The sequence below is a fragment of the Canis lupus genome, chromosome 33 (genome assembly GCF_011100685.1).
Source record: "Canis lupus familiaris isolate Mischka breed German Shepherd chromosome 33, alternate assembly UU_Cfam_GSD_1.0, whole genome shotgun sequence".
In the NCBI taxonomy this organism is placed as follows: domain Eukaryota; kingdom Metazoa; phylum Chordata; class Mammalia; order Carnivora; family Canidae; genus Canis; species Canis lupus.
Window position 1 is genome coordinate 31,245,899 of NC_049254.1, and position 17,724 is coordinate 31,263,622.

General features: G+C 34.1%; 1 protein-coding gene across 1 annotated transcript in view; it reads left to right on the forward strand.

Moving 5' to 3' along the window:
- PPP1R2 (protein phosphatase 1 regulatory inhibitor subunit 2) overlaps positions 1–15,326 on the forward strand; it is a 30,231-nt gene extending 14,905 nt beyond the window's left edge. The window contains 5 exon segments of the mRNA NM_001113168.2: positions 93–200; positions 3,348–3,425; positions 4,300–4,394; positions 10,435–10,602; positions 13,771–15,326. Coding sequence (NP_001106639.2) covers positions 93–200; positions 3,348–3,425; positions 4,300–4,394; positions 10,435–10,602; positions 13,771–13,817 — 496 coding nt within the window. The 3' untranslated portion in view covers positions 13,818–15,326.
- Positions 15,327–17,724: the final 2,398 nt, after the last annotated feature.

The following is a 17,724-nucleotide window of genomic DNA, read 5'->3' on the forward strand; positions in this document are numbered from 1 at the left end:
TGAATTGTGGGATTTGGATGTTTGTCAATTTTAGATGTGTACATTTTTTATCTTTTACTTCACTGAGGACATTTTTTTCTTTTTAATTTTAGTAAAAAATCCCAGAAGTGGGATGAAATGAACATCCTGGCAACATATCATCCAGCAGACAAAGACTATGGTTTAATGAAAATAGATGAACCTAGCACTCCTTACCATAGGTAATGTTTTGTAGGCATCCTTCCTTTTGTACTTCCAGTTTGCATTCCTATGAGCTTCTAGATAACAGCCGGTTTAAGTTTTTGTTTGATTTTATATTTGTTACCGGAGCACTAATCAATAACCAACTGCATATTTCTGTAATATATAACTTTAAAATTTTGGAGATCTAAAAAAATAAATTAATTAAAAAATAAAATAAAATTTGGGAGATCTAAGAGCGCCTGGGTGGCTCAGTCGGTTAAGCCTCCTGACTTGGGGGATCCCTGGGTGGCGCAGCGGTTTGGCGCCTGCCTTTGGCCCAGGGCGCGATCCTGGAGACCCGGGATCAAATCCCACATCGGGCTCCCGGTGCATGGAGCCTGCTTCTCCCTCTGCCTGTGTCTCTGCGCCTCTCTCTCTCTCTGTGACTATCATAAATAAAAAAAATATTAAAAAAAAAAAAAAAAAAAAAAAAAAAAAACTTTAAAAAAAAAAAAAAAAAAAAAAAAAAGCCTCCTGACTTGATTTAGGCTCAGATCATGATCTCAGGGTCATGAAATCAGGCTCTACACTGGGCATGGAGCCTGCTTAAGATTCCCTTTCCCTATCACTCTGCCCCTCCCCCAGCCTCCCTTCTCTCCCCCTCTCTTTAAAAAAAAAAAAATTGGGAATCTATTTTGTACATTATAGTAGTGGTAAGTGCTTATTTGTAGCAACTCAGTGGTCCCTAGCCACTGATGATGCACACAAATTAGTAACTTTTGCCTTCCTTAAAATAATCTTATTTATAAAAAGGAAGATCTGAGGATTGGGCTTGTTTGCTTTCTAAGAAATCAGGGGCTTAATCTCTGCAGAAAAGGATAACTTCGCAGCTTTTTTTTAACCCATTCAAAGACCAAGTGGTCATTATTATTATTCTATGTCCTTATTTTTAAACTGAGATAATATTGAATTTCCGATAATTACGTTATGATTATTGGCAGTTTTGAATCTTCCAGAATTTTTTAAATGAATTGTAAGATTATAGTGTGTGGCAATAATTAATATGAAGACAAAAATACTGTACCAGTAAGCATTATGAAAAGATACAGATTCTAAGTAGTAGAAATACCTAATACAGATCATGCCCAAATTTGCATTGAAAAAGATTTCCAGGAATGAAATGCCTTGTCTATGAAGGAAGGTAATATAAATCCAAGAGTTACTATTAAAGTAGAGTTAAGAAAAATAAATAAATAAATAAAGTAGAGTTGAGAAAGTCTATATTTTGAATCAGTGAATGAAAACTTTGGAAGATAACTTGAGATAACATAACTTGATAGTAAAAACAAGAACAAAGATTTTGACAAAGGTAGAAATAATGGAATAGGTACAGGTGCTGAAACTCAATACTAATAAAGCTTGAGGGGAGAAATAGACATATCATTTATGAAAAATTTATACCCTTACTTTTCTTCTAATTACAATAATATACTTTAAAACATATATTAAAGCTCTTATTGTGCCAGAAGCCACACTTAGAGCTTTCTTCCTTTTCAGTAGTGGTAGTAGATAGATTTCTCCCATCCTCCCAAAGATGACAAGGGTATCATGTGATGCTTAGCATCCTGGGACCTAAAGATAGAGTGACACTATAGCAGACTTGGTAAGTTCTGCTTATGGTCATCTCCCCATGAGGGTGAAACAAAGAGAAGCATCTACCTTTGTATGGGGATTTTCTATGAAATATTGTTACGATCATCTCCCCTTGGGGATTAAAAGATACCTAAAAGTTATCCTGGCCATGTTTAGTTGAAGTTTTGTGTATGTTTTGGTTTTAAAATGCACCGTGTAAAAAAACAAAACAAAACAAAACAAAAGATAACTATCTACTGGTTAAGCCCAACCAACTAAAGAAATAGGTCTCTTGAATGAAATAAAACAGTTGAACTGAAAAAAAAAAAAAAAAAAAAAAAACAAAATAAAACACCCTTCCTTGTCTGTGTTGATTGGAAATCTCTATCCTAAAAGAATTAACATTGAACATGACTCAAAAAAATAGTCGTAGGCATTATTTTTAGACTGTTTATATTTATTTATTTATTTATTTATTTTTTTTAGACTGTTTATATTTAAAATATAATAAATCTGAATGGTATTTACTTGGTACTGCTCCCTCCTCCCCCCACCTTTACCTTACGCATTTCCTTCCCCTGGGAGTTGCCAAAGTTACTTGGTTCCTAAGTAATTGAGACTATATGTATGTGCCGATATATGTGCCCAGCTTTTAATAATTTAGTGCTCAGTTTTACCAATTTCTTTCAAGAGTTTTATTCAATAGAAGAGGATGCTTTTAATAGATCATGTTATATTATCTAAGAATTTCAGTTAGTATACAGAAGTTATTAATGATTTTATATATTGTATGTTTGTATATACTCACACAAACACACACATAATATGTCTATAAATTTTATAACCTAGAGTTGTCTTTAAAATTTCTACAAATTGATAGATTATTTTATTCTGCTCTGTTTAATTATATCCAATAATATAAATGAGTTTATTTCAGCTTTGCATGGAAAAAAGAGCATCATCTAAACTGTAGCACTTATTTAACATGTCTCCTAAACTAACCAGGATTTTTTTTTAATATAGGTGACTTCTGCTTTTATATACCTTTCAGTGGCTTGAGCATTAAATATGCTCATGTCTGCAATTAAGTGGGGAGAAAATTTTTTATTAGAGGGTAGATTGGGAAAGCTAATAGCTTTTAAATGTGTCCTGAATAAGGTCTTTAGGATCTAATTATGGTATTTTACCTAGACTTAAATACATATTCTAAAACCAGACAATGGTTTTGTTTTATTTTCCAAATATTTGTTCCTTCTCACTAGATGGAATAATTGAAGTATTTTTATTTTTTACAAATGATTCAAGTTCTTAGTATTTATTTTCATGGTTGCAGTAGTGGTTTTTTAAAATCCTCTGGAGGATTTTCTTGATGCTGTATTTTCAGATACTTGCATGGAATAGAAACAATTTAAAATTAAGCCTGGAAGATGACAACAGAGCTATAAATAGGTTGATATTATAACTAAATCAATAGGATTATCATTATTATACCTTGTTTTTCTGCTTGAAACATTATAGTTCAGGTATTAATTATAATGTGCTTGTTCTTCTAGTATGGTAGGTGATGATGAAGATGCATTAAGTGATTCAGAAACCACTGAAACCCTGACTCCAGATATCTTAGCTAAGAAGTAAGTACTAATGACTGTGAAGTATTTTCACTTACACAGTTTTACTTGTTTTTAATTGGACAGAGTTAAAGGTATTCTGCTATATTTGTACACATGTAAATAAAAAGCATGAGCCAAATTTATTTGGGTTTTTCATAGCAACTTTTGCAGTCTTGTTTCTAGATTAAAATCAAAGTATGCAGGTAGCAGAAAGATTAGAGTACTAGAGCCTGGTACACAGATTCCTTATGTCAAATCCCCGTGCTTTTAGTGATTTTTTTTTGTTGTTGTTTTTGTTTGTTTGTTTGTTTGTTTGTTTTTATTTATTTATGATAGTCAGAGAGAGAGAGAGAGAGGCAGAGACACAGGCAGAGGGAGATGCAGGCTCCATGCACCAGGAGCCCGACATGGGATTCGATCCCGGGTCTCCAGGATCACGCCCTGGGCCAAAGGCAGGCGCCAAACCGCTGCGCCACCCAGGGATCCCTGTTTTTGTTTTTATTTAAATTAACATCCTATGTTTTAAAGGTTGAAGTAAGATGGAGCTGGCTCAGAAGAGCATGGGACTCTTGGGGCTGTGAGTTTGAGCTACCTAGAGATTATGTAAACATAAACTTTAAAAAATTCAAAATAAGAAAGGCAAAATAAGTGGATTAATAAACAAAAAGCTCTATTTCTTTGTTGTACACTGATTTCTGTCATTCTCTGCTGTTGTTCTTTTTGCTTACTGGTTTCTATACTCATTCCTACTTTCTTGCTTTTTATTTTCCTCATCAGGTTATAACTGGCATATTAATGATCTTTTAAATGTTTTTATGAGACTCAAGAGTTGAATGAATGAGACATTCAATAAAATAATTCAGTGTTGATTTCTTTGTAAATGATTGTTGTATAGATTAGCTGCTGCTGAAGGCTCGGAGCCAAAGTATCGGGTTCATGAACGAGAAAGCAGTGAAGATGAAGATAGTGACCTCTCACCTGAAGAACAAGGTAGTTGATTTCCTTTACTGCTCTCAGCAGTGTGCTAATAATTTTTGCTAAAATAAATCTATTATTTGAAGATTGCCAAGTGGTTTTCCTTTTGAGGAAGTGGATGATGGAAGGTTAGGGAGCAACATTTTTAAAATACAGATTCTACTTCTATGGGTTTATTGGATAGCAGCATCCTTCTCCCCCGCATACACACATCACCCTCCTTGGTTTTACGAATTTGGGAAAAGGTGTTAATTTATCTTTTAAGTAATTATAGGTGCTTCTTTCTTTTTACTTTTTTCTTTGTTACTATCTGTTATAGAATAGATGCTCAGTAAATATTAATGCTTTTAGAGTCATTGAGTGTTTGGATGATCTTAAAATGGATAGTAATAAGAGCTAATTTCCAGTTGCTTGTGCTTTTCTGTTTTAAAATAGTGATGAAGTCTACCAAGTGAACCAAGATGATCAGATGTAGAGTGAAGATCTTTTATAGGTCCCATTGAACAACAACAAAAAAACCAGTAATGTCATAGGCAAGGAGATAAAAGAGCCTTCTCAACAGGGTTGGAAGATCCTCTTGTAGCCCATACAGTTAAGGCATTGCCAGCTACTCATGGTTTCTGTTTTTATAAGTAACAGTGGTTATCTGTGGAGGTAAGAAGTAAAGGAAGAGATTTCACCTTGTTGCTTTTTCCACTTTTTGAACCATGTTGAATGTAGACTCTTTTCAGAAAATAAAATTATATAGTTCTTAAACAATTTTTAAAAGGAAAAACCAAAATAAATAAATAAATAAATAAATAAATAAATAAATAAATAAATAAATAAATGGAAAAACCAAGCCTATTTATAGGAAAAAAGATGCAAGAAAAACACACACCCTCACAAAAAAGAAGAAGAGTTAGTAGTGTGCCTGAAGCCTTGAAATGTGGGTGAAATTTGGATGTTACCTGTAACTATAAAGAAGTTCAAAAACTTTAGAACTGCGATTCTGAATATTTGCTAGTTGTCAGGATCTTTGTCATGTGTAACTCCTAAGATGTAATTTGCTACTCCTGTCTGTCATCTTCAGAGTATAGCTTATTCAACAAACTGTAATGCTCTGAGTGTTATTGTTGTACAAGAGAAAAAAATTTTACATATAGTCTAATCCCAAGTTTTATTATGTTTTGTACCCTCAGTGACTTCCTAACTTAGTATCCAAAAATATACCCCAAAGACCCTTGAAAACAGTTTCAAGTAGAAGTGGTTTCTGGAGCTGGTTTTTAATTTTTTAATTTTTATTTTTTAAAGATTTTATTTATTTATGAGAGACAGAGAGAGAGAGGCAGAGAGACAGAGAGAGAGACACAGGCAGAGGGAGAAGCAGGCTCCATGCAGGGAGCTCAACATGGGACTGGATTCCAGATCTTCAGGATCACACCCTGGGCTGAAGGCAGCGGTAAACCACTGAGCCACCGGAGCGGCCCTGGAGCTGTTTTTTTTTTTTAAATTATTTTCGTAAAAATATGATCTATTGAGAACAGGAATTTATTATTAGCCTGTATTGTCAGTATTTGTTAAGGGATTCCCCCCCCCCAAAATTGTAATTCTCTGAATTAGCCAGCAGGGGGAACAGTTTGGTTACAATTTCAAAAGTTCTATTCCTACTGGTAGAATTACTCCTGTAGGTGTTTATTGCTTTTACACAATTACATATCTGAAAGTCCTTGTTTATTGATAGAAATGCTTAGAAAAAAAAAGAAATGCTTAGAAAAATTATCTTGTAATTGATAGCATAACAATTAAGATATTGGTTGTAGAGTCAGACAAATATAAGTTGGTACTCCAGGTATAGGTCACTTGTCTAATTTGTAATTTCTCTGAGCCTGTTTCTTCATGTCAAGTTGGGAACTATAAAATTATTTAGAGGTATTGTGAGTATTAAATGAGATAAAGAATCTAAAGGACTTAACACTGATTCCATCATACTGTGTTTAGTAAATAATAACTTCTAATAACTTAAATAATTGGTGTATTCTCCATTATTTTACAGAATAGTAAAAGAAAGTATAAAAAAGGTAATTCACTTGTGAAATTTACCTGGAGAGTTGATTATTGTTAGATTCAGGCCTAAAATCTTAATGTCCTTGTACTCTTTGTAGTATGTTGCTCTGCCATACAAGGTTATAGATAAATGAACATGAATAAAGAAGATTAAGACCACTTGTATTACCATCATTCTACAAAATGAATATATTGTGTATTTTAAACTTACATAAAGAATTTGAATATTCCAAAATTAAAATGTATCTATAACAAGCAAAACCAAGTTCAGCATCTCTTAGAATAAAAAAGAAATCATTTTTTTAGACTATAAATATTATTCACAGGAGAGAAATACTGTAATGTCAACTCCTAGGAATAAGAAACTGCAAATTAAAACAGCATCATGAGGATGCCTGGGTGGCTCAGTTGGTTTACCAGCTGACTCTTGATGTCAGCTCAGGTCTTGATCTCAGGGTTGTGAGTTCAACCACTTATATTGGTTGAGCATGTGGCCTACATACATACGTACCTAGTACGTACATACATATGTAAATAAGCAATATTATGGTCTCTGTCTTTATTTTCAGATTAACAAAGATTAGAAAAAATGAGTTTCTCTTTGGGTGTGACTGTGGAGAAATAAGTTACTCATATACTATTGGTGGACATGAATAATTGGCTTGGCTTTTCTGGAGGGCAGTTGAATATATGAGCCAAAAGCTGTAAAAGGAAATGACACTCTTTGATCTAGCAGTCAGTTTCTCAGAGTCTATTCCAATTTGTAAATATTTCTAAGTTCATATTAAGAAAATAGAACCAAAACATAACATGTATTTGTATACTATAAAAACTATAAAACATTGAAAATATACAGGAAGAGATTAGAAATCTTTGACCCAAGAATAGAGAATTAAATGATAACTCAGTGCATTATAACCATTTAAAAATTAGATAAATCTTTTATGTGCATTGCAGAATTTTACTGTATCTTCATGTACCTTATTGTCTAGACTCTGGATCTCTTTATGGTAAAAGAAAGGGTCATACACTTTCTCAGATGATAGGCATAAACTGAACCTTCCCTGGGCAAACTGGGACTTCTGTAATTGTGACTGTATGGTGAGTGAAAAAATAGCATATATAAAAAGTTATTTTTATTTTATTATTATTATTTTTTAAAGATTTTATTTATTTATTCATGAGAGACACACACACAGAGAAAGGCAGAAACACAGGCAGAAGGAGAAGCAGGCCGCATGCAGGGAGCCCGACTTGGGACCCGATCCCGGGTCTCTAGGATCACACCCTGGGCGGCAGGCGGCGCTAAACCACTGAGCCACCGGGGCTGCCCGATAGGAGTTATTTTTAGAAAACTTTTTAGAAAACAGTCTAAAGTCATAAGATGTTTATTTCTGTCTGAGGAAATCAAGTGTTTTTTTTTTTTTTTTTAAGTTTCTATCGCATGTTACTTTGTAATGATAAAAAGTGTTACCTTTTTAGTGAATAGATCTGGTATTGAAGGCAATTAGAACCATTTTTTTTTTCAAAGATTTTATTTATTTATTCATGAGAGAGAGAGGCAGAGACACAGGCAGAAGGAGAAGCAGACTCCATGCAGGGGGCCCAATGCGGGACTTGATCCCAGGTCTCCAGGATCACACCCCGGGCTGAAGGCGGCACTAAACCGCTGCGCCACCCGGGCTGCCCAATTAGAACCATTTTTAAAAATTTATTATTGAAAAAAAGTTATTGAAGTATAATTGATGTTACATTAGTTTTCAGATGTACAACATATCTATTCAATTCTGTACGTTACTTAATGTTCATCATAACTATAGTCACTGTCTGTCACCATTTAGTGTTATTACAGTATTTTTTACCATATTCCCTATGTTTTTCTTGACATCTCCATGACTGACTTTGTTACTGAAGTTTGTAAAACCATTTTGTTTGTTCCTTAATACTGGTTTTTTTTTTTTTTAATACTGGTTTTTATATCATTTGAATACTTGAAAGGCATCACTAAAAATTTATGTGATGTCATGTGGATTTGGTCTTTTTACTGGCCTCTTTTTTTCAATTTGACTTCCCTCTACCATATGAAGTTCTCAAAGAGTAAAACAGATTACAAAAGTAATTCATAAGCCGAGAAGAAAGATGCCTGGCAAGATCTTGGTTGTTTGAAACAAATGTTTATGGAATAATACTGAGATAGATGGTGGTTGGTGGTCTCAGAACTTTTCTTCTCCCAACCCAAATAGAGGCTGAAAAGTGATTGATCAGTATTAACAAGAACTATAAATGTCTGCTTTTGAAACATAAATAAGTGTAAGTCATTTATACTTACAGGTGATTATAAAAACTTGGAACTAAATTAAAGGAGATTGAGAGTACTTTGAGTAGCCTTATTCAGAGATTTCTCCATGCTTTTGTGGCATTAAAGTACTTTCATGAATACTATAATAAAACTATGATAAATGAATTTTAATGCTCTCGTTTGAGAAAATAAACACTTGGCAATTTTATGTCACCTCCCCTTTTATTTACTGATATAAGAAATTGTAAAATCTTAGAACTGTTTCTTTGTAAGTAGTCCTTAAGTGCTGTTAATAAAATATGATCAGTTAAAATATATATATATGATCAGTTATATTGATTTGCTGCTAACCTTATGTTTCTTTGGTGAAGACTATAAATAAAAGAATAATCTAGGATTACTTCACTGTTTCTTGTAACAGCTTTTCCTTAAAATTACTTAGGGAATGAGGTTATGTTTTCAGCTAGCAATGTTTTAAATCGTGGCAGTTTCTTAATGGATAATGAGAATTTATTTTGCTGATAAGCATTTTTAAAGGAATTTTAGTTAATTATAAAAATGGAAGGCTCAAATACTAAAGTTACCCCACAGTTCCTTGACCCAGAATTATTATTTTTTATTTTTATTTTTTATTTTATTTTTTTAAATATTTTTAATTCTTTTTTTCAAATTTTTTTTTCAATTTATTTATTTATGATAGTCACAGAGAGAGAGAGGCAGAGACACAGGCTGAGTGAGAAGCAGGCTCCATGCACCGGGAGCCCGATGTGGGATTCGATCCCAGGTCTCCAGGATCGTGCCCTGGACCAAAGGCAGGCTCCAAACCGCTGCACCACCCAGGGATCCCCTATTATTATAATTTTTTAAAGATTTTATTTATTTATTCATGAGAGACACAGAGAGGCAGAAGACGCAGGCAGAGGGAGAAGCAGGCTCCATGCAGGGAGCCTGATGTGAGACTCAATCCTGGATCCCAGGATCACACCCTGAGCCAAAGGCAGACGCTCAACCGCTGAGTCACCAGGTGTCCCAATCCAGAATAAACACTTAATTTTTGAGTCTTATTTTCTGTGTGTATGCATACCCATGCATGCAGACTTTTTACCTGACATGTATATGGTATTACATAGCTTGTTTTTCCCCATTCAACTCTTTCTGGAGATTTTTCTTATGTCTTTAAATTTTCTTCACAGATATAACTACCAATGGTATTTATTCCTATTTTCCCATTAAGTTGTACTTGAACTGTCTAAAGCAGAAGTGTGTAAACTTTTTCTGTAAAGGTCAAGATAGTAAATATTTTAGGTTTTATGGGCCACATGGCCTCAATTGCACCTACTCAACCCTACCATAGAGCTCAAAAGTAGCCATAAGCATTACAGAAACAAATGAACATGATTTTGTTCTAAATAAGGTGTTTTGTGTTTTTTTTTTTTTTTTTACGATTTTATTTATTTGGGAGAGAGAAAGAGGAAGAGAGAGCATGAGTGGTGGGGAGAGACAGAGGGAAAAGCAGACTCCCCAGTGAGCAAAAAGCCTGATGTGGGGCTCTATCCCATGACCCTGGGATCATGACCTGAGCTGACAGCAGATGCTTAATCGACTGAGCCATTCAGTTGCCCCCAATAATAGTTTATTTACCAAACAGATGCAGGCTGTAGTTTGCTAATCATTGAGCTATTTCCTAAGCCTACTTTTTGTATCTTGTAGAAAAAAAGCGACAGTTTGAAATGAAAAGGAAGCTTCACTACAATGAAGGACTGAATATTAAATTAGCTAGACAATTAATTTCAAAAGACCTACATGATGAAGAGGAAGATGAAGAAATGTCAGAGACTGCAGCTGAAGAAAGCATGAACACGGAAGAGTCAAATCAAGGTTAGATGTTTCTGAAATTATCACTGAGACACTTGTGATTCTTTGTGCCTAAATAACAACTTTCTTTTGCTTTACACGTTTGAAAAACCTTAGAAAAAAATTTTTGATATTGACTTAATTTATTATGCCAAACTTTCTAAAATTTCAACCCCTTTGGCCAATTTCAAAATAAAGTTTTTATGCCCAGAGTTGATATGATTGAAGACCATATGTATATGGCTGGGATTTTTTGTTTAGTTGGCTTAAACAGTGATGTTTGTCTTCACCTTTTTTTTTTTTTCTTTTTCAAGATTTTATTTATTCATGAGAGACATAGAGAGAGAGAGGCAGAGACACAAGCAGAGGGAGAAGCAGGCTCCATGCAGGGAGCCTGATGTGGGACTTGATCTCGGGACTCCAGGATCACGCCCTGGGCTGAAGGCAGATGTTCAGTCGCTGAGCCACCCAGGCGCCCTTGTTTGTCTTCACATTAAGCTGTGTTTTGTTTTTGATGTTTCAGATTATATTTTATCTAAATTAAGGTTTAAGCTTTTTAAAAGAAGAGTATTTTTAATAAAACAAGATCTGTTATTTACCATCTTTTCAAGTACAAAGTGTGTAATTTCTAATGTTGATTCTTTTGACTGTTGGATTGACAAAATATGTCTGATTTTTGTTTTTTGTTTTTTTTAAGATTCTTATTTATTTATTTATTCATGAGCGACAGAGAAAGAGAGAGGCAGAGACACAGGCAGAGGGAGAAGCAGGCTCCATGCAGGGAGCCCGACATGGGACTCGATCCCTGGCCTCCAGGATCACGCCCTGGGCTGAAGGTGGTGCCAAACTGCTGAGCCACCTGGGCTGCCCTGATTTTTATTTGTTTTTAAGTCTTGGACAGTCAGTCCTTACAATCTGCCAACTCCTGATCCATCATAGCTAATAGATTTTATTTATTTTTAATTCTGGTATTTAATGAAGGTGAATCTTCTTTATTGCTAATGCACATTTTGTTCCCATTTACCTACTCTTTGTACTTGAAAACTAATGCTTTGTACTGCAAACTGGAGATGTAACTTACTTTATTTGTGGTGCCTCAAATACTTAAGTCTTAGGAAAGTAGATCATTATTATATTATTGTTTTGTTGAACATATAAAATATGAGTGATTTTGTGATAGAATCTGATGACTCTGTGCCTTATTTAATATCCTAATTACAGTATTTTTTATTCCATATTATACGTTAGCCTTTCATTTTGTTTCATATATATAGCATTTCACTTCAGTTTTATTCACCATAGTTTTTTTTAGCTTATATTTAAGTGAACAAACTTCATTTCAAGTAATTATTGTCATATATCTCTCTCTCCCTCTTTTAAAATTTATTATCCATTTTTAGGTGACATACCTTAATCTATCTTTGTTTCCCATTTACCTGTATCTTGATTTATTTTGGGTTTTTTTGTTTTTTTGTTTTAAAGATTTTATTTATTTATTCATGAGAGACACAGAGAGAGAGAGGCAGAGACACAGGCAGAGGAAGAAGCAGGCTTCATGCAGGGAGCCCGATGTGAGACTCGATCCTGGGTCTCCAGGATCACGCCCTGGGCTGAAGGAGGCGCTAAACCGCTGAGCCACCCAGGCTCCCTCTTGATTTATTTTGATGTATTCAAAATGAATGTTTCTTTGGTTACAACTTTTCATAAATTTCTGCTTGGACTTTCAATATTGATTTTTAGTGACTCTGTTCAAAAACACTAGAAATGGGGCAGCCCGGGGTGGCTCAGCAGTTTAGCGCTGCCTTCGGCCTAGGGCGGGATCGAGTCCCACGTCCGGCTCCCTGCGTGGAGCCTGCTTCTCCCTCTGCCTGTGTCTCTGCCTCACTCTCTCTCTCTCTCTGTGTCTAATGAATAAATAAATAAAATCTTAAAAAAAAAAAACACTAGAAATGTCCCTTGTTTGCTGCAAATTTGTACCAGTACCATTGTGTCAAAGATTAAAAGGATTTTTTTTTTTTTAAGATTGATTGATTGATTGATTGGAGGTGGAGACAGAGGGTGAGGGGAAGAGAATCTTAAGCAGATTCCACTCTCCGTGCAGAGCCTGACGTGGGGCTCGATCTCATGGCCCTGAGAATGTGACCTTAGCTGAAACCAAGAGTTGGAGACTTAAGTGAATGTGCCACCTAGGTGCCACAGATTTCGTTGTTTTTTTTTTTGTGTGCTTTTTATTTTTAAGCCATTGCTTTTGTTTTGTTTTGTTTTGTTTTTAAGCCATTGCTTTTGAAAAATAACTTTGGCCTTTTGTCTATCATTGCTGGTAAGATACTAGATTTCACACATTTAGTACATAAATACATTTTTTTCTTTTAAATATAATAGATGGGGGCAGCCTGGGTGGCTCAGCGGTTTAGCGCCGCCTGCAGCCCCGGGGTGTGATCCTGGAGACCAGGGATCAAGTCCCATGTCAGGCTCCCTGCATGGAGCCTGCTTCTCCCTCCGCATGTGTCTCTGCCTCTCTCTCTGTCTCTCTCATGAATAAATAACTAAAATCGTTAAAAGATAATTTTAAAAAAATAAATATAATGATTAAAATTTGTGTTAGCTCAGTGCCTTATTTTTCTTCAGTGGAGACATTTTTTTATTTAGCACCATAAAGTCCACAAGGATAGTAAAGACTATGTAATAAGGCTTAGGGAAGTAAGCTCCTTATTTCTCCTGTAGTCTTTTTGAGCCTTAAAAAATCTCTATGTTCTATGTAGCCCATTACTTTATGAGCATTGTCATTCTCCTCCTCTGCCCATCCTCATCTGTTTTTTTTTGTTGTTGTTTTTATAAAAAGAAAAGTAGTATGTTTAGACTCTTAGGGAAATATTTTCTTGTTTTGAAATATTTTTATAACTTTGGATATTTGAGTTAACTGTCTAATTGTGATTTATTCACAGAAATGTTCAGTCTGAAACCTTTTGTTCCATCACCAAGTAGACACTCTTGTTCTGCTCTTTAGAATATTTAGGAAGTATACAGATTCTTTTATGTCAAACTAATCAGCCTACATCAAATATACCTTATTTGTTTATTAGATTTCTATGTTTATCATCCATGGCAGTAAAAGAGGACTTTAGCTCAGGTAGTTCCAAAGTTGGCAGTACACAATAAATTATGTTGATTTTTTTTCTTTTATCTTTGCAGGATCTACTACAAGTGACCAACTGCAAAACAAATCACAGAGTTCGTAGAAAAGATTTGTTCAACACTGTAATTGTTTGTCAGATACAGACCCTGTTACTATAATACACTGCTTCTTGTTCTCAACAATTCATGACTTAAGTACCAAAATGCATACCAATTATTATATATTGCCAAGAATTAAATAACTTTAGAGACTAATTAGACTGAAAATGCCTAATTGATACATATATTCTTGTGCCTAGTACTTCACCACAAATATAGCATAATATCATCAGTCCTAAACTGCGTTACTTTTGTAAGAACACTGGTTAATTTGTATAAGATATTATATAGCTTTTTATGCTTTAGAGGTTAAAATAGTATCTTTTGGGGGGATCTAATTTATTTTCTTCACTTCTAGGTGTGATAGCTCTTATAAAAAGGTTTTTTCTTTTTTTTTTTAAATCAAAGTCCAGTTGGAACAACAGATTATATAAGCTGGTAAATACTCAATGCAAAAAGTATTTTAACATGTATCTTCAACTTGATTTGTCTGTTTAATTGAAAAGGATTATAAGAGTAACTGTTGCATTTTCTGGCCTACTATCTTTAAAATTCCCCTTGAATTTCTTTATGTTTACAGGGGCAGGATTGAATTTTTCCTCATCAAAACTAGCTTTTTTCACAAATAAATTATCAGGTTAAACTTGCACTAACATCTGCTCTGACTGTTTTTTGTACAATTGATGGGCAGACTTTGAGATCAGTTTTTTAAATAAATAAATAAAGTTCTGATACAGTCTCAACATTCCCTTTGTACACCTGTCTTAACCTCCTGCCTTTGTTTCTTACTCCTTTCCACATATACACACATCGTCCTTTACCTTTATAAAGGATCATAAAGATTGTCTTGAAATTAGGAACTCTTCCTTCTCTCACATATTCTATCATTTGCTGCTACAATGAAATTTTTATTTGACTATCAATGCCTATTCTTCTAATACATGGAGAATATTAAAGAGCAGCCATCATATAGACAGGAAACACAATTCAACTGTGGAATTTCTGCACCTCTTTGATTTACAGCTTCTAAATAAATTGCTGTAACTAGTTTATTGTTTGACTTGATTAGACCTTAGAAAACAACAGATTTTTTGCATGATGAGAGAATTGTGTGTAACCAGTGATATGATAGTTCCTGAATGTACAGACAGAAGTAATCCTGAATACTTTTTAATTTAAAAACTTTAAATAGTCCCTGCTTTAAGGGAATATGATAATGTAAACTATAACAAATGTGCTTTATTCTTCTAACACAGTAAGATCTGAATTTTTTTTTCCTGAAATGAAGTGTAGCTCCTGCGTATCTTAGTGATAGTTTCATTTCTAGTCAATTATTTGTATCTTAATTTTTTGTCAGTACCAAAAGAACTCATTATATGAACAGACTTTTAAAATAATTTCTGTATATTGTGTATATGAAATGGCTTTTATTGAAGAGCTTATCTTCCACTTGCAAGTTTATGAAAATACCAATATGTCAAAATAAATAAAAAGTGGGAGAATTCTTTGCTGTTAGAAGAATGTGCCTATCATTTTGAATGACTTTTTTTAATGGGATCCAATCAGAGTACTTCTAAACTATATAGTGTCCTAACTAAACTTACTAGCTCGTTATACCTCTGATATATAAACAAAATAGCATTTATATCTGCTTTTTGAATTTAGAATGTTGAAGTATTCTTACTGGTTTAAATCCACTTTGGGGAATTTAAGCTTATACATATGTGTATATATATGTTCATGCCACATAGATTTCTGTTCTTGGTATTGTCATTTTGAGTTCTGAGAAAGTATCCACATACTCTTTATGTGGATAAGTGAAGAAAAGGTAAGACCTTTAGTAACTCATTTGTTTGGCTGTTTTCTGTAAACTGTCTTGAAACTATAATCACAGGCAAACTCTCATTTCTGGGTTCAGGAAGTAGGTAATTACCTCAGGAATAAGACATGAAAAATGACAATGCTCAGTAGGATGAAGACTGTTTTCATCGTGTCATGAGTTCCTCATTGATGGGGCATTGGACTGTTATAAAAAATGAGTCTAGGATTCAAGTTAGATTTTCCTTTGGAGAAAGTTATATGTTAGTGTTCAGTTAGCCAAGGTAGATTTTATTTTCAACTTCTTAGTATCACTTCTACTTAATCCTTTTGTTATCATCTTTTTTGTTTATTCATTTTTCAGTCTGAAATTGAGCAGTGATCCTCTTTAAAATCAATATAGTGGTATGAAAGATTGTTAAGAATAAATTGAATATTGAGGAAAAGAAGCACTATTTTCCCCTAGACATTCACAAATATTTTTTAGTACAGTAAACACATTGTAAGAAACTATAGTAGAATAACAGTTTTCTACCTGTAGATTTTATTTTCTTGCTGTCCGACTGTGTCGGGACCATGTTCTATTCGCCAGATGTTCTGGAAACCATGAGAGGTTCCTCGACTATATCGTTGCAAACTAGTTGTTTTTTGTGATGGAAGTGATAACAGGAGCTACCATTTCTTGAAAACCTATTATTTGGGTAGCCCCAGTGGCGCAGTGGTTTAGTGCTGCCTGCAGTCCAGGGTGTGATCCTGGAGACCGTGGATCGAGTCCCATGTCAGGCTCTCTGTGTGGAGCCTGCTTCTCCCTCTGCCTGTGTCTCTGCCTCTCTCTTTCTGTGTCTCTATGAATAAATAAATAAAATATTTAAAAAAAAAAAAGAAGAAACCCTATTGTTTGTTGTTATCCAGCATGTGTTCCAAACAACCACACAAAACAAGTATTCTTACTAATACTTTGCTGGGAGGAAAAAGCTCTTGGCCAAGTTATTTAGTCTCAATCTCTCATAAATGCTAAATGACAGGATTCAAATCCAGACCAACTTAATATTATGCTTTTTTATCCATGTTTTTTTAGATGTTGAAATTCTCTTCTTTTAGAAGTTCCACCTTACAAATAAACTTTATTTAAATTATTGATAAACATTCTGTGTTTTAAGGAGTAGTATATTTCAAGGGATTGAGTTTTTGTTTTCTTTTTTAAACTGAAAACTTGAGAGTAATTGTATTTTGTTTGAGTTTAGTATGCCATTTAGGAAAAAGCTCAAAAGCACAAATAATCAATGGCAATAGATATCTAAATATATATGATTTGGTTGCATTTGGCAAGCTCATCTTTAAGTGGGTTTCAAACTCAGGACATACTTTTTTCGTAGAACTAATACTATGAAGTAAGAACCAAGCTAGCCTATAAAAATGTAACATGTACCTAAACCAGTGTTTTCCAGTGTGTTCCATGGAACCCTTATCTCAGTATGTTCCATGGAAAGGATTCCAGGAGCAAATAAGTTTTGCACATCATACATAACTTTATTCCCCTACTCCCTTGAAGATTTAAAATAATGTTGATCATCATATTAAAGAGTCTGAGGCATCCTGCACAAATAACCTGTTTAAAACAGTTTAAACTACCATTTTCAAATATATTTCACTGTAACTTCCTTTCCCTCAAGTAACATAGCAAATAGAGGTAGGGGAGCATGATAGTTGGAACTTTCTCCTAATAGAAGAAGAGAATGGTTTACCAGTGAAAGAGGGAAGGCATGGTAGCAGTAACTGTACAGTATTTATAGGTTGTATGTAATTTGTAAAACATAAGACTTTGATTTTTGGTAACTTATGCAAGAAACTATAAAATACATATCCAACAAGTGGATATGTGAAGGTGTGGTTTATGTGGTTGGTTATAAGCTGCTATACTTCAGTATTTTTAAAATTGAAATATAGTTGACATACAATATTCTGTTAGTTTTAGCTGTACAACATAGAGATTTGTCATTTATGTACATTATAAATTGATCGCACCGTAAGTCTGTCACCGTATGTAGTTATTACAGTATTATTGACTGTATTCCCTATGCTGTACCTTACATC